At 41.5% G+C, this 21,942-nt stretch overlaps 1 protein-coding gene across 1 annotated transcript in view; it reads right to left on the reverse strand.

Annotated features, from left to right (window-relative positions):
- The window catches only part of PPM1L (protein phosphatase, Mg2+/Mn2+ dependent 1L), a 325,454-nt gene extending 305,132 nt beyond the window's left edge, over positions 1–20,322 (reverse strand). Inside the window, exon 1 of the mRNA XM_006072835.4 lies at positions 19,901–20,322. Coding sequence (XP_006072897.1) covers positions 19,901–20,299 — 399 coding nt within the window. The 5' untranslated portion in view covers positions 20,300–20,322. The remainder of the gene's footprint in view (positions 1–19,900) is intronic.
- Positions 20,323–21,942: the final 1,620 nt, after the last annotated feature.

Consider the following 21,942-nt stretch of genomic DNA (forward strand, 5'->3'; position numbering starts at 1 on the left):
CCATTTTGTACATGAGAAATCTATCACCCCCTCATGCTGGATGTTTTCTAACATGCCATTCTTTTAACTCAATAGTGTAAAAGAAGCATATATTTTCATGACATTAGGCAAAATAAGATAAAGTTGATGACGTTCACTTCTTCCAAAGGTATTCTCACACTATCAGTAAGCTATTTTCTCTTCTGTCATGCAACTTATCTGATGCCTCTCTCCTCTCGAGTACAAACCAAGAATGTCTGAGTTCCAAATCTCAAGTCTGTTTCCACCCCTAGGCAGCCAAAGTTGTTCATTTGTACTCTCTGATACTCACTAAATACTATAATTTTATTTTGCATGATGCTCTTGGGATTCTCTAGAATGTCCTTTTGTAGTTACCTTTGAAAACTGAGGCATGCCTAATGCCCTATAATCCGTAACAACCCAGCAAAATAATTGAGCCACCTTGGGAAGGGAAGACTGAGTTAAATCAGAGAATCTTGGTTGCCAGCTTCTTTTGAAAAGCCGGCTTCAATTTTCAAAATTCCTGCCTTACAACCAGATATAGGATCACACCTGTCAAACTGATGAAAACCACTCGCCTAGGCTCACCTTCAGAATTCTATATATTTAATCTGCATTTTTCTTGGTCATTATTTAAACAGCTTTTGGATGGACCATACATTGCACAAGTCACAAGAGTTGATGAGAAAAAGCAAAAAGTAAATACAAGTGAATGATGTAAATAAATTACTTTATTTCCTCAACTTGATTCCATTTCCATGTACTTGAAATATCCATTACAGATAATCTAAAATGGTAGAAACTGAGAGCTAACAGTACCTCAGAAATAACCCCCAGGTGAAGGCCCTGCCAAAACTTGTCGTTGCCTATACAGACAGTGTGGTACAGAGAAGGGGGATTTGGCAATGGGGCAGACAAGAGAAATATTTTCATTCCAGCCCTTCCACTTAGCAGTTGTGTAACTCTGGGCACACAGTAGTCTGAGCATCAGTTTCCCCATCTGTGAAATGAAGACAACCACGGGCATGCTAAGTCACTTCAGTTGCATCCAACTCTGTGACCCTTAAGACTGTAGCCTGCCAGGCTCCTCTGTCCATGGAATTTTCAAGGCAAGAATACTGGAGTGGGTTGCCATCCCCGCCTCCGGGGGATCTTCCTGACCCAGTGATCAAACCCTTGGCAGGCAAGTTCTTTACCACAACTACCACCTGGGAAGCCTGAAGAAATCCACAGCAGCCCGCAAAGACCATGAGGATTCAGTGAAAGAGCATCAGGGAAAGCATCTGGCATGTCGCAGGCACTTGGTCAGAATGGCAGAGCCCTGTGGTTTCCAACTGGTGGAATGATAACAAATGCAGTCACAGAAGTTGGTGTTGCCTTTTCATCTGCAAGGCATCATTATTTCCAGGATTATTGTAAGGCGTTGTTATTACCAGAATGCAAGCATCTGGAACAGTGCAGGCACACCTTAGGGATTTGAGAGAGACATGAAACTCAAGGAAGCTGAACTCTGGCTGAAGAGAAAAGGTACCTTAAAAATGAGTAATAATACAAGAGAGAGTCCATGGGGTTTGCAAAGAGTTGGACATGACTGAGCAACTTTCACTTTCACTTTTTTTTTTTTTTTTTTTGAATAAAGATAAAACACAGTTATGAGAAGAGGAATAGGAATCAGAACAGAATAGAGCTTTTCACAAGCAGCAGCAGTGGGCATGTGTACCTGTCACGTATTTGGGGAATAATAAAAAGACTAGTTCTGCTGCAGTGCAGAGTTTTGTGTAGGAGAGCGACACAAGAGAAGGTTGAATAAGGTAAAGTAGTCAAGAATGTTGTTAAGAGTATCCCACAAATAAATTCAGAGAAATGTATCATGGCTGGTCAGAAGTCAAAGACTTTTTAAAAGAAACAAAGTACCAGCCAGTGAGCTTAAAAGACTGACCTATCAAAGATATCAGTGCGTAGATTGGCAGGGAGAGTGAGCAGAGACTAAGTAACCCATGAGGAAGCCACAGTCACAATCCTAGCAGGAAGCAATGAAAGCCTGAATTAGGATGGTGGCTGTGGGACTATGAAGATGGAGACAGAAATGAGACGTATGATACAGTCTCACAGACTTGAATGAAGAGAGAAGAAACAAAAGTAGCAGTTTCAAGAGTGGGAGACTGAAAACAAGACAGTAATGCCATGACAGAAAGAGACAAGTCTGAAGATAAAATTAATCTATGAACACAGCAGGCAAATTTGGTTTCAGACAGGTGGCTACGGAGGTGACATCAAGAAATAAAAGTCAGTCAGCATGAAAAGATGTGGACTCTAGATGGGAAGGAAAGCCCTCTTCTCAAAGAGGATGGCTGAATCCCAGGAAGCTGCAAAGATACTGGTGCAAAGGAACAGAATGGGACCAGTACACTGAGGAGAGCTGTCCTCAAAACCCAGGTTCATAAGGAAGTGAAAACCTAAGAGAAGAGAAGGCAAAAAAGAAAAAAAAACTTAAGTGTCACTAAGGCTAGGGAGACAAGTCTTAAGACATAGGTGGTCAGGAAAGCCAGATCCTACAGAAAAATCTAAGATGAGGACTGAAATCAAGTCATCACATGTGGCAGTTATGAGGCCTCTGGAGACCACCAAAAAACCAGATTTGAAAAAGTTCAGATGACAACAGGAAATGATAAGTAGAAAGAAGGCAGAAGCAGTATCTACAGTCTCTGTTTTCAAAGGCATTTAGGAGAAGTCTCTTGCAGATTTTTCATTTGAAATACAAGAACATGTGGTTTTAAGAACATGAAAGAATCGGATAATACAAACTGTCCTTAGTGGTCACTGGCCTCGTCTTTCTTTTCTGCTCTCCTTGTTTCATCTAATTTCCTGGTTATCCTGCACAGCCTCTCAACACCTCTTATTTTTGGCTGTACTCCTAGCCTCTCTCAGTAAGAGACAGTCATGTCTCATCACTCCTTTCACTTCTTATTCTCTTCTTTCACTCACACCAAAGAGAAAAGGATTAAAAGTCAGATTTCACAAGAAAACCAAAATTTAATAACCACCTTTTTCTGTTTTCTAAAAGAAGACCATCTTCCCCAAAGCACATTAAAAAGATGCTCAATATCATTAGTCATTAGGAAAATGCAAACTAAAACCGTATTGAGCAACCAATTCATGACTACTAGGAATTATATTCAGAGAAGGCAATGGCAACCCACTCCAGTACTCTTGCCTGGAGAGTCCAGGGATGGCAGAGCCTGCTGGGCTGCCATCTATGGGGTCGCACGGAGTCGGACACGACTGAAGCGACTTAGCGGCAGCCGCAGGAATTATATTGGGTTGGCCAAAAAGTTTGTTCAGTTAGTGAATACATTGTTCAATAAAGTTCTTAGTAAATAGGAAAACTATGTCTTTTTTTACTTAAAATTGAATGAACTTTTTGGCCAACCCAAAACTAAAATTCAGAAGACTGGCGAGTCTATGGAGCAACTAGAACTCTCATACACCAATAATGAAAATGTAAGACAGTACAACCACTTTGGAATAGCAGTTTACCCAGCAGTTTCTTAAAAAGATAATATAACACCTACCATATCACCCAGTCCTTCTATTCCTAGGTATTTACCCAAGGGCAATGCCATGGACAGAGGAGGCTGGTGGACTACAGTCCATGAGGTCACAAACAGTCAGACGTGACTGAGCATCTGAGCACACCCACATACAATGAAGGCATATGTCAGTACACATACTCACATGAATACTGACAGGCAAAAACTGGCATCAATTCACTGTCCAGGAACATGTGAATGGATACTGAATTGTTGGTATATCCATACAATAGAATACTAAGCAATAAAAATGAATTTAATTATTGATGGATACAACAACACAGAAGAATTTCAATAATTATGCTAGGGCGGGGTGAGGGAAAGCAGCCAGGAAAAAAGGACATACATACTGTATATTTCCATTTATATAAATTACATTTACAAAGTGCAAACTAACTCTATAGTGACAGAAAGCATATCCAGTGATAAAGGGATGGATTGGAGAAGAACATTAGAATAAAGGTATTACAAAGGGGCACGAAGAAACTTTTGAGGGTGATGGAAATGTTCATTATCTCATGGTAGTGGATACATTCATTATCTCTATGGTAGTAATGGTTTCACAAGTATCTATCAGTTCAGTTGCTCAGTCGTGTCTGACTCTTTAAGACCCCATGAATCGCAGCACGCCAGGCCTCCCTGTCCATCACTGACTCCCGGAGTTCACCCAAACTCACGTCCATTGAGTCGGTGATGCCATCCAACCATCTCATCCTCTGTCGTCCCCTTCTCCTCCTGCCCTTAATCTTTCCCAGGATCAGGGTCTTTTCAAATGAGTCAACTCTTCGCATCAGGTGGCCAAAGTTCTGGAGTTTCAGCTTCAACATCAGTTCTTTCAATGAACACCCAGGACTGATCTCCTTTAGGATGGACTGGCTGGATCTCCTTGCAGTCCAAGGGACTCTCAAGAGTCTTCTCCAACACCACAGTTGAAGAACATCAATTCTTTGGCGCTCAGCTTTCTTTATAGTCCAACTCTCACATCCATACATGACCACTGGAAAAACCATAGCCTTGACTAGACGGACCTTTGTTGGCAAAGTAATGTCTCTGCTTTTGAATATGCTATCTAGGTTGGTCATAACTTTCCTTCCAAGGAGTAAGCGTCTTTTAATTTCATGGCTGCTATCAGAATCTGCAGTGATTTTGAAACCCAGAAAAATAAAGTCAGCCATTGTTTCCACTGTTTCCCCATCTATTTCCCATGAAGTGATGGGACTAGATGCCATGATCTTAGTTTTCTGAATGTTGAGTTTTAAGCCAACTTTTTCACTCTGCTCTTTCACTTGCATCCAGAGGCTCTTTAGTTCTTCTTCGCTTTCTGCCATAAGGGTGGTGTTATCTGCATATCTGAGGTTATTGATATTTCTCCCAGCAATCTTGATTCCAGCTTGTGCTTCTTCCAGCCCAGCGTTTCTCATGATGTACTCTGCATATAAGTTAAATAAGCAGGGTGACAATATACAGCCTTGATGTAGTCCTTTTCCGATTTGGAACCAGCCTGTTGTTCCATGTCCAGTTCTAACTGTTGCCTCCTGACCTGCATACAGGTTTCTCAAGAGGCAGGTCAGATGGTCTGGGATTCCCATCTCTTTCAGAATTTTCCACAGTTTATTGTGACCCCACACAGTCTAAAACTAATCAAATTGTATATATTAAACATATGCAGTTTATTGTATGTCAATCATACGTAAAGCTGTTTTTAAAATGAACAGTTGGGATGATTGGCAAAATTGGAATACGGACTGTGTATCAGATAATAATATCACATCAATGTTAAATTTTCTTTAATGAAGAAAGTCAATATCCTAACCTCCATTAACAGACAGTCACCATGAAGGCTAGAGCTGAGACTTCTCTCAGGTAAAGTGAAAATATCAGTTGGGCACTCCCACTGTTATCCTACTTTTGAGAGACAGAAAAAAACTAACAGCCCTTTCCATCAAATTTAGGCGATATTGCCAAAATACATGCCTGTCTGTGCTATTTCATGTCTAAACTACTTGCATTACATAAGTCTTTGGGAATAAAAAGTTTCCATCACTGTGTGACTCTGTGAACCAGAGCAGGGTCTTTGACTCTAACAAGAAAGGGTAGAGAGCTTCTCTGGCCCCCGTTAGAATGCCAGCTCTTTACCCATGTGATTTCTTCAGCAGCAGCCACTTGGTTCTCACAGCTATTTAAAATACAAGCTTCCTTTCCAAGAATTCCTTGCTGCTCAAAAAGTCTTATTCTTAGACAAACCCAGGACCAGACATTTATCAAACGAATTTAGACCTCAAGTACCATATCAGATTGGGATTTCCCAGGTAGCACAGTGCTAAAGAATCCACCTGCTGATGCAGGAGCCACAGGAGACACCAGTTCAAATCATGGGTCAGAAAGAACTCCCTGGAGGAGGGCATGGCAACCCACTCCAGTATTCTTGCCTGGAAAAAATTCCATGGACAGAGAATCCTGGCAGACTACAGTCCATAGGGTCTCAAAGAGTAAGATACAGCTGAACACAGCACAGCACAACCATATCAGATGCTCAGGAAAGGCACTAGGAAAAGTGGGAAAGGTCAGAATTCCTGATTGGTCTACTCTGAAATTGCTGGAGAATAAAATCCCCCAAGGTCTCAAGCCATAGGCAAAAAAAGAAATAGCAAGTATAAACTACTTCTATGTGTTAATGAATACAAATTACCATGCTGGGTACCCATCTCTATATTTCCATCTGGTGTCAAAGATACGGCTGGCACTTAGATTAAAAATAAAAGTATTCAATATGGCATTATAATTATCCTTCTAAAACCGACTTTCAAAATAATCAGGATAAATTCAACCTGACTCCAAAAAACCAGATGTTTATTCTGCTTTGTATTTTTAAAACTTTAAGAAACTAAATTTTCTCAAAGTGATCACACAGAAATATATAACACACTCTCTCTCTAAAGAAAATAAATTCCTGTTGTCACTTGAAAATCTCAAAACATTCTTCAATTTCTTATCCTATTATCTTACAGAAGGTACAGTGAAATGATACTATTTACAAATTTACACAAATTCAAGATACTCTTTTATAATCACTTAAAACACCTTAAACTATATTTTATATGCACATCCTGTACTTTATGCTTAGTTGCTTCAGTCATGTCCAATTCTGTGCAACTCCATAGACTGCAGCCCACCAGGCTCCTCTGTCCATGGGATTTCCCAGGCAAGAATACTGGAGTGGGTTGCCATTTCCTTCTCCATCCCATACTTTATACTCTACATGATTTGGGCTTCCCTGGTGCCCCAGAGGGTAAAGAATCAGCCTGCAATGTGGGAGACTTGGGTATAATCCCTGCATCGGGAATTACCCTGGAGAAGAGAATGGCAACCCACTCCAGTATTCTTGCCTGGAGAATCCTATGGACAAAGGAGCCTGGTGTGCAATGGTCCATGGTGTCACAACTAACCACAGCACAGCACATACATGACTTGGGGATATTATATATTTATACCTAGATACTGCCCTACAGAATAAGAAATACAACATCATAGACACCATTCTCTATAGTCAACTTGAGGGATCATTCCAAAGAGATTTTGGCTATACATGATCTTATATTTTTAAACCAACTTAGAACCCAACTCCCTCCACCCTCCATAAGGGACTCTTCCACAATCAGCTGCAGTTTTCTTACAAGACATGTAGTAGAAATTAGAGCAAGAATCTTCTTGAAATCTCAAAGGAGGAAAAAAAAAGAATAACCTTCACCAAAACCAGCAGAGGTACCAGGGTAAGATGGCTCCAGCACTCGCCCACCTGCTCCAGCACTCGACAATTCCTCTGGAACCATGGTTTCCTTCCAGGCAAACCGTCCTAAAGCCAATTTGAAAATAAGATGGTTTACCCTTTTCTAAAGTCTTCTAACTTTTTCCCTCATGTCAGTGTTACACACTTCATAGCAACATTCTTCAATGAGGTTGCTAATGTGTAGATAAGAAATGTTCCAGGCCACCTTCTCTGAACCCTCTTCAGACCGTGTGTGTGGCCCAACCAACAACCCTTCCCACTTGCCTTTCTTCTAGCTAACAAAACTCAGGCCTTGTTCACCTTCCTAGGCTGTCCATGATCTCCAAAGGAGGCTGGGCTCTTCTCCAGAACCGAGGTGAAATATGTTGGGTCAGAGATCATCACCATGGTGATAATTTTCCCATGGCCCATTCCCAGTTGAGCCATGGAAAACAATTCTAGCCTAGGAGATGTAAGCTGTAGTTTCTAGATAGGCTTTCCTCAGGCTTTAAGAATGCAGGACAGGTACAGTTTCTTTTTCACGTCTCTGGATGTAGTTATACAAAGACTTGAAGTCACTGAGCTACTGAATCAAACCTTGGAAACACGTAGTTCCAGGACATTTGGTACATGAGATAATAAATAAACCTAGAGTTTAAGCTGCTTCCACTTGAGTTCTATGTCACCTACAACCAAAAACTTCCAAATAATGCACTAGCTAGGTGTATAGCTTGAATTTACTTCTGCTGCAGCCTAAGTCTCTGACAATGAATATGAAAGACAAAACCAGCCAATCTGTAAAACTGGAAGAGGACATTTCCTTTATTGCCCAACTGGCTCTTTAACAAAGAGGAGGTATTATTGATTATCTGGAAACATCATTCTGTCTTTGGTTGAAATTATCTTGTATCACCTTTTTCCAAGATGAATACTTCTTCCATAAATTTGATGTACCTGTTTAATACAAGGGAAGGAGATTTCTGATTACCTTAATCTTACTGATTTATGAACGGTAACAACCTAATCCTACATTATCTCCATTGAGGCCAGACTAAAAGAAATACACTTAAACCAACAGAATGTAATTCACATATAAAGATGATTTTCCTGAGAGAGGATTATAGAGACAAAAATTCTCCAGGGACAATGTGAAATCTCCTTGATGAAAGTCTTTAAAAATAGATTATCCATGTAGCTGTGAAGCTTTAGGTACTATATTTGGATTATATGACAATTCACTATCTCTGCCAAGCCTATCTAAAGAGAAAATTTATCTTCTTTCTAAACAGAAATTTAGAAAAACATCTGAGAGTTAAAATAAAAGAGAACTAAAAACTTCCTAATCCCAAATTCTAGGACAGTTATATTTATCATACGCATATGCAAATCAGTTCTTACAGCAAATTCAACTCATCATATTAAGGATCAAAAAGGCAAACAGTATGATCGAAATCCTACTATGTCTCAATTTCTATAAATCCTGACAGTGTCAGTTAAGAGCCTTACTGGCTAGAAAATGTCAGTGACTAATTTAACTAAGAGTTAATCTATTTAATTAAAAAAAGAAACAAAACCACTCAGTAGATTAAAAAGAAACAGTATATATGTATCAGAATAAAATAGTTTCTATTCTCTGGCAATTCTATAAGGAAGAGAATAAAAATTTCTTAACCTTTTTAGGTGTAAACTTTACCACTAATGCTAAATATAGACTGTCCTATAAAAAAACACCATTTGAAATATTTAAGATTTATAGCTTCAGGGCATTAAATCCCCATTCACATTTATAATGACCAATAACTTTGAAAAGCAAACGCAAATAAGTGTTTACTTCTCCAGGGAAGTCATAAAGTTTGCTGGCATAATGTGCGGTGAATAACTGGCCTTTGGCTTAGCAAACTAAGACATACAGATTATCTGTCACCTGCTCACACAGAAGCGAAACAAGGATGGATGGTATGGTAAAGAATGTGAGTCTCAGAAGTCTAGCCTATTGTTATGGTGACTTTTATAGAAATTTTTAAAAGGCACCCTTTCTAGGTGATTACAGGCCCACAGATACCTAGCTTGGGAAACAGACAGTTCCTCTGTACACACAGAAAAGGGTGTCTCTCTACCTGGCACCATTATACAGTTTACATCTTACACAATTATACACAATGGCACCAAACTTACCTTTGGGTGGTCCATCTGCAGTAGCTGACAGGAACTTCCTTGTCTTCTAGGAATGGAGGAAAGTAAGTCTCATTCTTTCCTTAACAGACTCAACTACCAAAGCCCTCCCTCATTCTTAAAAAATTGGAGGCTGCTGATGTTCCATTAAATTGGGTCCCATTCTCACTAAACAGAGAAAGGGGGAAAAAAATTCCCCAGAGAGACCAAGAAAGTGAGATTTTTATAGATTTATTTTTCAGATGTAAAGTATCATATCTTCACTTTCTAAGCATAGTATTTCATAGTACAGACCTCAACTTTATTGAAAGTTACTTTATTGAAAGTTATTAACATATCAGAATGCATGGTTTCTCTCCATATGAATATTTACTTTAAATGCTTTGTACTTTTCAAGGAAGGGCCTATAACTATAAAAGAAAGCTATAAGGGGACTACAGAGCCACTCTTATCTTTAAAATAATGTCTTCCTTTGTTTACTTAAACTTTGCCTTTGAAGATTTATATTAAAAATAGATTATCTCTATCACAAAGACTGGGCTTGAAATAAGGCCAACTAAGAGAACAAAGTTTTAGGGAGCCTTCTGAGATGGAAACGCAAGACTTCGCACATACTCAAACTAAACATATCAACTCAGTATTAAAAACAAATGAAAAAATGCTACCTTGCTCTTTAAAATTAACAATCATTTACATATTAGGAAGTTATTGATCCTCCAAAAAAAAAAACAAAACTGTGCTTCAGTATAAAAGAGTATAAAAGAGAAATTATGCAAATATATACATACACAAAAACCTACATACTTATTATAAATTCAAACCTTTGGTACTTTAGAATAAAATAAAATATAAATCATTATTGTTTGTTGAGAATGCCTACAGAAGCCTTTCATGAGCTAAGAGGCAAAAATGTTAGGGATTCTCTATAGTGGGATAGAGATTCTGCCAGCAAAGAAGGGGAGTAGCTGAGAAAGACTAAGCGTGAGTCACCACCTGCTCTGACTTCTGACCCCTAATTTATTTAACTTCAGGACTTTCCCAGGTAATTATAAAATCTACCTACCAAGGTACCAGCAAAGAGTTTTCAAAAGCAACATGTCTAGGGACACAGGGACACAACCATAAAAAAGAAACTCCATCTCTTACCAACATGAGAAAACCAGGCACTGTCCACCTAACAATGCTATCTGCACTTTATTGCTCAAATTTCAGATTTGTAGAGCTTCGATTGGAAACTGACAGCACAGGCTTTGGAGGTAAATAGCTCTAAGTTTGAATCCCAGTTTCAAATTCTAGTTTCACCACTTAGGAGCTGTGGACAGTCCTTGGGCAAATTACTTAACCTCTCAGAGCCTTAATTTCTACTTATGTGCGTATAACACAGTACCTACCTCAAAAAAGTGTCATGATCATCAAAATTTGATAATATATATAAAGTACTTAGGCTTCCCTAGTGACTCAGATGGTAAAGAATCTGCCTGCAATGCAGGAGACTAGGATTCAATCCCTGGGTCAGGAAGATCCCCTGGAGAAGGGAATAGCTACCCACTCCAGTATTCTTGCCTCAAAAATCCCACAGACAGAGGAACCTGGAGGACTACAGTCGATGAGGTTGCAGAGAGTCAGACAGGACTAAGAGACTAACACTTTGACTTTCATAAAGTACTTTAAATACTCCCTGGAATATTATATACATTCAATAACTGTCAACCATTATTATTATTATTATTATTACCATGAATAGTGGTTTCTTCACGTCTTCTCTGATCCAGAAATCCCACTTATGGAAATCCACCCTGGAGAAATAACCCAAACTACAGTAAAAGCACAAAAATACTTATTACAACCATATTTACTGTTTACAATGGTGAAAAATCAGAGGAATCTAAATGTATACCAATAAGGAAGCGATTAAGTAATTCATCAAATATCCAGTAAAATATTAGTCCATCACTAAAAAATACATTAGAAATATAACAAAGAATTATGGAGCAAAATATCTGAGTCTATACAAAGTGGGAAAAAAGCCAAGATGTAAAACTATATGTATATCATTATAACAATGTAAAATAATATTTTAAAACATATAAAAGAAGATGAACAAGTAATACACCAAAATCATAATAGTGGATGTGACAGAATAATGAAATTTGGAGTGATTTTTTTTCTATGCGATCATGTAGTCATACTACTTTTATAATTTTAAAATTATTTTTAAATATGTTTAGTTTGCTGCAGATTTACTTTACCATTTATTAAATAGAATTATTAAACTGGTAATAAAAATTAAACCACAAAAATATATTACTGAAGTAGTTCAAAATCAAAATAGAAATTAGGAATAAAACAAATGCTTCAAATATTAACATCCAAATTTAAATATTACTTTTTTAAAAATCTGAGTCCCTATGGAATTATGTGCTTACATTTAAACTGGACAGAGCCTGGGAAACATTTTCATCTGAGACTGGATGATATACATATTTTTAAATTTAAAATAAGTGTCAGTGAAATGAAATCATTTAAGATATATAAAGATATCCTGTTGTTTTTTAGTCTTAGAAAAGCTATACCTCATAACAAAACCTAAATTATTCCTAGTAACAAAGTAAAACAGTAATAAGTGCCTTTCTATTTGAATAAATCAGATATTATATACGATGCCTATTTTCACTGTTTTAAAATGTGTCCATTTAGATCAGGTATGACAGAAATAACATTTTACAAACTGGGGTGCTAAACAGTCAACAAACATTTTATGAATCTCAGAAAATGTCTAAAGATAACCAAAAAAAATTTATAGGCAAACTCACACTATTCTCACTATTGCCCAAATTTGCTCTTCTATCAGCTGCCATCTCTCATGTCAATGGTGCCACACTGGGAACCCTGGCAGCAGCCTCGCTACTTCAGAGGGTCTCCAATTCATCTTTCCCCCTCTTCAGCAATGACCCACACACCCCAGGGTTTCCTCTTCTCTGCTCTGGCCCAGTCTTCCTCAACTGACACCACCCGCCACACACACACCCCCTTTCCATCGTATTTATTCATTGGTGGTTTAATTGCTAAGTCATGTCTGACTCTTTGCAGTCCCATGTACTATAACCCACCAGGCTTCTCTGTCCATGGGGATTCTCCAGGCAAGAATACTGCAGTGCATTGCCATTTCCTTCTCCAATCAATCCTCTATATAGATTAGAGGGATTAGGAAACCACGGATTTAAAAGCCATTCCTTTGCTCAAAAATATCTATGGTTCTCCATTAACCACAGCATATGACCCAGGCTCCTCAGCGTGGCTTTCAGTGTCAGGGCTGACAACCGTTCCAGCAGCATCTCCAGCTCCTCACCTGTTTAAACCACAAAGTCCAGGCTAAGACTCCTCAACCGCAGCCCCAGCACAGCTGTCATTGTGTATCTTGTCATTGTAAGTAATCACAATTTGTGACCAATAATGGCTCAAGTACCAAAACTGAAGAATTATTTACTTTTTAAACTAAGCTAGAAAGGATTCAGGCTTATTCCTATAATATCTCCTCATTTAACTGCAACAGAAAGAGGGATGGAATTTCCACTAGAACGCTGTAAACTGCCTATAATTCTGGGTTCCCCATGGAGGGATGTTACACATGAAATCTTATCTGTCGCATGAGTCAGAAAGCTGTTCCCAATCAAGGCTCCTCACAGAGTGGCCTCACTAGAGGCACCTTCCACCTGAAAAGGGAACAAGCGGCCTGCCTCACTTCAAATTGTGGCCAACAACTAAACTTTAAAAGCCACCTTTCTGCTCATAACAAGCGAAGGGAGGGGGACAGAAGGACTCCAGAGGTAACCAGAGACTAAGAGAAGAACTTGTTTTAGAATCACTCTACTCCATCAAGATGAAGACAGCTTATTAGCAGATTGGAGGCCAAGAATTTCATTTTCTGGGTTTTCCACTCATAGCGCTGAAATGAAGTTTCTTTTTTAAACAAATATACTTAACTTTGAAAAATAGATGATCTAAAAAGCAATATAAAGTATATCATAAAATAGAAGGTATTTAAATAAAGAAGAAAATGTGTGGGCTTCTAGATCGCAGCAGATGGGGAAAGCCTGCTCTAAACAAACAGAGCCACCTGCCTTTCTTCTCCCGTGCCTGCATTTTACGTCTATACCACTTTCACACTTTTTCTTTCACCTGTAATGTTATCTTTTCATTCTCCCTCCACCCAATCTCTGTCTACTAAAATAGGAAGATACAGTCAAATGTCAGTTCCTTTACAAAATTTTCCAGGACTCCCCAAGCTCCCTTAGTCAGGCCAACACTCTTCTTGCAGGTAGTCCAACTGCATCTTGTAGTTCTGCTATTTCTTTAAAAAACTTATCTCTTCAAGTAGATGGAATGCTCCCTGAGGGCAGAGAATGTACTGATGTCTATGGGCATCACAGAGAACATAACTCTTGTTTGCCACAAGCCGCAGACTATACAGAAAACGCATGTTTAATTAAACTGAATTCCTAAACAACCTGTTCAGAAGATACAACAAAGTCAGCAGTCAGGATCCTACCTTCACCTACAAACAGCCACTGAGCACAGGACAGGGGTGGATTATTAAAGGGAAAGTGCCTCCCTCTTTGGGGGCAGAAAGGTTAATGTGCCATTGAAAGCCAAAACAATCTGACTTTTCTCTTAAACCATAAGGTATTTGTCCACACTAAATCTACAGGCTTCTAGTATGTCAATAATGTGGGAGTCCAAAATTTACTAATAGCAGCAGTAATGTCTGAAAAGCAGATCATTCATTGTGCCACTTATAATTTATTTATTTGGAACTAGTAATGTCTTATTTCAGAAATATCTAATGAAACACATAAACACCTATACCACAAGATAAACTGGCATATCTAAAAGGAGAAAGAGAAAAATGGGACAAAAGAAAAGTAAACGTAGGAAATTCAAAGTTTCCTGGGAGTAAGCCTCAGTTGATGTACCAAATTAATAAAATTCTCCACTCTTGCTAGAGGTAGGTCAGGGGTTTGGCTCTAACACTTCTGGCAGCCAACAAACACAAGATAAGCCAATCATGATTCAGCATCCTTTTGATAAAAACAAAAGGCACTCAGTGAACTCTCCCTCCCTTGGTCCTTATCAAGAGAATACTATCTAAGGTAACAAAGTCCTCAATGACATCCTGCAGTTGATCTGTCAAAACATTTTGGAAGACCATCCTTCATACTAATCCTCACAGGCAAATGCCAGCACACGCATCAGTAAATACAAAATGACAGAGAAGGTGATCAGGGCAACCGAAGTACACTGCTCCCTGCAGGTCTAGATCTATCAGAAACAGATTTTATTCTATCTAGACTAAACCTAAAATCCAGAGGTTTCAGGCATCCAATTCTCTTTGAAATTATAAACAAAACTTGATGCTCATGTCCATTTTTCTGGGGGATATGTCTATAGTTTCATAACATCTTCAAAGAGAAGCATGACTTAAGAAAAGTTAAGAACCACTGATCTAAAGAACCAGACTGTATATATCCTTCAGGCAACCCTTCGTAAGCAGTTTTTCTTCTGAGCTTCTAAGTGCTAAGCCTCAAGACTATAGCTTCTGACAAGCATCTGAAGTATAGCTTCTCTCTGAAGTTATGTGTGGAACTCTAAGCTTAAACCACTGGCCAAATGGTGTGTTAGTTGTATGCTACAATGATACATGACTTTGAATACAGTAATGCCCATAAGCATACAGAGTACATAACAATTATTTCTCTACATAGTTTCAGCCATGAACATTGAAAAAAGTGCCTCAAAGGATCAGTGGTATTTCTTCTAGTTAATATAAAAAGTTTAAAAACAAAAAACACCTTTTGCCTGTGAATAAAAATTACAGATAAGTGCCAAAAACAATTTTCCTAGATAAACAGTATTTTATAATCTTAATCTTTCCACATTCGTTGATACAATCTACACTTTTTTTTTTCCTTTTTGTTGCTTTAATTTGCATTATACAGCAAAACAGTCATTGCGTTGACTTTAGACACACACACAGAGTCAACCATCTACCTATAGTATGGTGGTCAGAATGTCTCAAGGGCCCAAGGGCATCAAGTGAGGAAGTCGGCCCATAGCAACTCTAAAAAAAACATGGCTCATTACGATAGCATCCATCTAGAAGCCACAGCCATTCTGGGTCTGGTCCTCAGTATAACAGGTCCAGAGACATAGCTTTGTCAAAAATAAATAGTGAATAGACTCAAGAGAACTAACTCATGTTAACTTAACTCATAAGAGGCTAAAGTACAAATCAGAATACCAATTTACCAATTAATCATAAAGAATATTCCTTTTTACTCATCAGAAAATTTTCACCTGAAGTCTGGATGCTACTTCCCCAATGCTGCTGCTGCTGCTAAGTCACTTCAGTTGTGTCCGACTCTGTGTGACCCCATAGACAGCAGCCCACCAGACTCCCCAGTCCCTGGGATTCTCCAGGCAAGAACACTGGAGTGGGTTGCCATTTCCTTCTCCAATGCATGAAAGTGAAAATTGAAAGTCAAGTCGCTCAGTCACGTCTGACTCTTCGCAACCCAATGGACTGCAGCCTACCAGGCTTCTCCGTCCATGGGATTTTCCAGGCAAGAGTACTGGAGTGGGTGCCATTGCCTTCTCCATCCCCAATGCTAGGATACCTGAAATTCTAAATAAATAATTGGTTCACCAAAAGTTCGAACAAGCAGTGCTAAAGAGTTTGGTAGATACCTAATGAACTATCTATTTCCAATATACAACTTTCTAGTGATCAAAGTTGTGGCTTTCATGGGTAGAGTCTCTTTTCTTCTGTTGAATACTGTTGCCCCAATACTGCGGACTTCTTGGTCTCTAAGCCTTCTTCTTCCACATCCTTCTATCCATCAAGTACTTTTCTAGACAGGCTATTAAATAACTGATGAAGGTGAACCTCACATGCATTATTATCCATATTTTTCAGACTAAAAACTCCCAGATAAAGTTGCTTAAGCAAACTTGCCCGAGGTCACAGACAGTTTAAAGCAGAGCGCGGACTGAAAACCTATACATTTAACCTTGCAGTAAATGCAGCTTCAGGGTGTCTTTCCCAGGGCCTCTGACCTCCCAATTTGATTAAAATGACAATGTTCCAATAAGACCCTAACTATAACTGCAGTTCAGTTCAGTTCAGTCGCTCAGTCTGTCCGACTCTTTGCGACCCCATGAATCGCAGCACGCCAGGCCTCCCAGTCCATCACCAGCTCCCGGATAACCGCAAGCACACCATAACTATAATTTCTGGTATACAAGTCTATCTCTCTTACCAAATTAAAACTCCTTGAGGAAAGGAATTGTATCTCATTCATCAGTGTATCCCTAATGTGATATCTATTTACCTAGGTAAATATGCAAATAAATTTGTCCACTGGTTTAATATAAAGATTATCAAACTGAAGGCCTTGAATAAGCCACGCAGTCTTAGGAAAGTCACAGCTTCTCCTGCCATCAGTAAACATACCATCTAAAAAACAGAATGAAACAGATATACAAGGTGGCTGAGGTTCTTTCCATATCTAAAAGCACTACCATTGAAGATGGGTCCTGATTTTTAGCAGCCTATATTATTAGTCTGAATTATTATAAATAAATTAAATTCCTCATTTATCTTCCATACTACACTACAGACAACACATAGTTATATACACAGAGTTCAGAAAAAGCCTCCTCTTTTCTGATAGGTGATAACCATCATCTATACCAAAATCAAACAGTGGCACCCTCCTCTGGTGAATATTAAAGGAGTTAAATCACACAAAAGACAAGATTTAGATGGTGAGATTTTCTTTGAATGAAAGAAAAAGCAACAGAGAAGCTACCTAATATTATTTGCCATCACATTCCCAATAGCAATTAAATAGCTCCTTTTTATAAGTTCATTTTGTCCTAAAACAAAGCCAAAATGAATGAACTGGCTACAGTCTGTACAATGTCATACAGAGAACAATTATTCTACTTTTCAGTGTACTGATAATACTTATTATTTTGCAAATAGCAAACTTTTTAATGGAAGGCACAATGAAACTCATTTCATAGTCTGGCTAACGATGATCTCCTTTATTATTTAAAAATTTAATGAAAAGCCTTATACAGGTAAAATACTTCCAATTAAATAGAAGCATTTATTATGACCCTTTTCTAACTGATACATCTACCAGAAGATAATACTGAATTTTTCAACCTGAAATCTGTTGGAGTCTTCAACATTTAAGTTTTAGAATATCAACTTGGAAGAAAAGTTTAAAACACCCCATTTACTCACATGTTCAAAACATAACAATCCAGCACACCCAGACAAGCACAGCCCAGAGTTTCACAACATTAATACTACATCCAGACCTTTAAATTAATAAAACTGTACTTTCTAAGACAAGAATCAGACCTGCCAACAATTTTAATGTAAAAGTATGTAATAAACATAATCTTTATTAAATGATTTATAAGAATCGAGGAACAGTGGAAACCTACATTACCATATGTAAAATAGATAGCCAATGGGAATTTGCTGTATGACTCAGGGAACTCCAACCAGGGCTCTGTAACTACCTAGAGGGGTGGGATGGGGAGGTAGGTGGGAGGGAGGCTCAAGAAGGAGGGGACATATGTATACCTATGGCTGATTCATGTTGACGTTTGGCAGAAACCAACACAATTCTGTAAATCGATTATCCTTCAATTAAAACAAATAAATGTAAAACATTTTTTTTTAAGACATAAAATGAAAATATAGGCATTCTGACTCAAACCAGGAAACAAATCAGTCATTATATTGGCAACCTCCTCCTTCAGATATGTTTTTACCCAAGTACACAGTGGCTCTTCCCTCAATTAACTTCACATCTTGGCCCTTCCCTCAGTTAACTCCACACCTTTCACCTACTCAAAGGAAAAGAACCCCAAGCTATATAAGAGGCTACAAAATTACAATCCGTCAGAAAACTTCATTTTGAAACACAGAACACAGAAAGGCTAGGATGGATGAAAAATCGCAAAAATTTATTTCAGCTCTACCAAATAAACTTTCCAACTATTAGTAAGTTGTCATTCCTGGCAAAGTTGGTTCTACCAGGCAGTTAGATGCAGTATGTTGTAAAGATTAGCCGAGTGGTGGCTGAAGTGACTTGGTACCAAAAGAGACAACCAATTGAGAGCTCTCTCAGTGTTCACCAAAAACAAAGAACAAGCTTGAAAGAGAATTCCCGCTACAGCCCACCCAGAGACCATAAAATGAGGGGAGGGTTGGATGGGAGTATGGGGTGGAGGGGAGTGATGAAGAAGGGGTGGCAAAGGTGGGGGGAGGGGCGGGGATATGAGTAAGAAAGTACGCTTAAAAAAGAAAGTGTGCAGCAATGAAACACCATTCCAAACTGCCAGATTTAGAGATGGGGTGGCTGAAGCACGTTTGCCACTCACTTCGCCTGGGCCGATGCCCAAGGACCAATGCCAATTCTCGCTCCGACCTCCAGGAAATCTGAGCCCCAGCAAGCAATCAGGATGCCGCAGAAATGCTGGAGAGCGACCTGAACCTCTAACGTCATCTCTTGCTCCCGCATGAACCCCGAATAAAAGAATTTAGAAGCAGGGAGACGTCTCCGTCCCACGCCGGCTAGGGGAATTTCGCAGAGATGAAATCTGGGCATCGCTACCTCTGCGGGCTTTGCCACCTCTTCTAAAGCCAGAGGGACCTCGGTCCCGCGCCTCGATCCAGCTAAAAGCGGCCGGCCAGCTAAGCGCAGCTGTCAAGTGGCCGGATTGCACATGCAAAGTTAATGGAATTGGGAAGGAGCCCAGCGCTGCCCCCTCGGGTTACTCCTCTGGGAGAAGGACATGGAAAGGAATCACAGCTTCCTCCATCCTCACTAAGCACTCACTGACTCGTATCTGCAGATGTTATCTTTTTCCTAACAAGAATCAAAGAGACTTTATTCCTTCTTTGTGCCTTGTTCGGGTTCCAACCCATAACAGGGGCGCTGAGGCCCTGGACCAAAGTTAAGACAGTAGAAACCATTAACTGTCCCAGGAAAACCAGCACAGTCATTTGCTGCGTTCTGGCCTTGAAAAACTTCATAAATTATGAGGCACGAAATAGGTTATAGATGACCCTCCCTCCCTCGCATAGGACCCTCTGTACAAGAGGTCTGGATCCGGAAGTGTTTTTAACAACTTGGTCATATATGGAACTAGTGGCTCTGTCCAACCCACCACCAGGTAGGTCATCACCACGCCCCTCGCACCCAGTCCTACTGCGCACACAACGTCCTGTAGTTCACACACACACACACACACACACACACACTCAAACAAAATCTCAGAGAATTCCTACCTCGCCCCCGTGCCCGTCGAAGATCCCGAAGATAGAGGGGTGAGTCTTGTTGGCTAGGTCCGTAAGAACTTCGAAACGGTCCTCCATGTGGTCTCTCCGACCCTGGATGGAATACACCGCCACATTGTGGCTCTTGAACTCCCAGGTCTTGGAGAACTCAGCCTCCAGCACGTCAAGCCCCCCTAGTCGATCGTTCTGCATGATCTCGGCCACCTTGCCCTTCACCATCTTCACGGCGTCCCGGCTGGATTTGACGATAGTCTTCACCTCGTCCGTGTGGAAGAAGTAACTCCACAGAGCCAGGCTGATGCACAGCAGGAAGAGCGTCTCGGGTCTCAGCAAGAAGTAGCGCATGATGCGACCCAGGAGAGATAGCAAAGTCATTGTATCCTCTATCATTTATTATCGCTAGAGCCCCAACCACCAGCAGCGACGCGCGCCCCTAAGGCTGGCTGGGTCCCGGAGCACTGCGGGGACAGCCCGCGGGGAGGGAGGCGGAGCAGCAGACGAAGGTAGGCGAGGGGGAGGAGGCTCACGGAGCCGGGCGGGAGGCAAACGATCCGGCAGCTCCGAGCCGGTCCGACGAACAGAGGCAGTTTCCCTTTTGTCTCCCGGCCTCGGCGGCCCGGAGGCTAGCGCCCTGCGTACCGGCGCCGGTGCCCGCCGCCTGCTACCCCTCCCTACGCCCCTTTGTGAGGCGGCGGCTGCGGCGGCCGAGACGCCAGCGGTGGCAGAGCAGCCGCGGGTGCCGGGGCTGGACGAGAGAAATCAAGTTGAAGTTGAACCGGGCGGGTCTGCGGCGGTGGGCTGGAGAGTTTCTGGGCGCCGGCGCCCGCGCGGCCCCTGGGCTGGGGCCCCTCGCCGCTCCCGGGAGCGATCTGCAGGTGAGGAAGCGCGAGGCACGAGAGCCCCGCAGGCGAGGGATGCACGTCCCCTTGGTCGCCGCCGCAGGGGAGCGCACAGCGGGCCAATCGCTCCGAATCCTTCAGACACGCAGGAGGGGCCTCAGAGAATAAAACTTTTGCGGGAGCCTGGGCAGAGGCGGGGATACCTGGAGCCGGGGACGCAGCAAGAACGGCGCGGAGCCGCAGGCGGCCGGCCGGGCTCTGCCTGCCTCTCCCCAGCACCTCCCAGCTCCGCTCGGCTCGGCTCGGGCGCTCCCTCCTCGCGCCGCCGCTCGCGCTCGCCCCGCCCCGCGCGCGCTCGCCCCGCCCCGCCTCGCTCCGCCCCCTGGGCCGGGACTAGAGGCCTGGAGGTGCTCGCGCCGAGCTGTCAAAGGCCGAGGCCGCTCTGCCGCGGCTGGCGCGCTTGCAGCTGCCGGAGGTCCGGACGAACCGAAGGGGAGGGAAGGGGTGCGTCTGCAGCGGAGCTCGAGTGGATGGTCTTGTGTGCCTCCTGTGCGAGCTCTCAGGACAACATAAACTGACCCTGCTGGTCTGATCGGTGGTTTTCTGGGAGCCACGGCTACCGGCTGGAAAGCAGAGGGTAGCACTTGAGCGTCCCCCCCTCTGGCTGGAGGCATGGTAGTGCGGTCCCCGCCTTGCCAGGCATAAGGCAAGCGAGAAGGGACGCACTTCTTGCTCGCAAAGCAAGGCAGAGAGGCTCGGACCCTTGGTTTTCAGTGACAGAGGCCTACCAGGATCTCCCGAGAGTCTGAGAGAGATCGTCGGACCTAAAAGGCTTCTCTCGGCGAGAAAAGATCGAAAACAGCAAGATATGAGGATTCAGGGCCACGTGGGAGTACGTTCTGATAATAACCTCGGGAGAGTTAAGGATGGGCTGGCCCCTCTGCGAGCCGCAGCCACTGGAGTGGGGACTTAGCCATGAAGGCCTTTCCGGGGTCGCAACCCTTCCGCAAAGAGACACAGAGTCAGCTAGAATACGGAAACAAGGGAGCCTGAAAAGAAAATATTGTGTTGCTACCCCTGTCCAGGAAGACAAGTGCTGATCTGCAGCTTCCAGTCCGCTGGAGAATAGAAGCTGTCTTATTCCCAACCCAGCCAGAGGCTGTCTCCGCAAGCACTCCTGACTTAGAGTGATCC

The sequence above is a fragment of the Bubalus bubalis genome, chromosome 1 (assembly GCF_019923935.1).
Source record: "Bubalus bubalis isolate 160015118507 breed Murrah chromosome 1, NDDB_SH_1, whole genome shotgun sequence".
In the NCBI taxonomy this organism is placed as follows: Eukaryota; Metazoa; Chordata; class Mammalia; order Artiodactyla; family Bovidae; genus Bubalus; species Bubalus bubalis.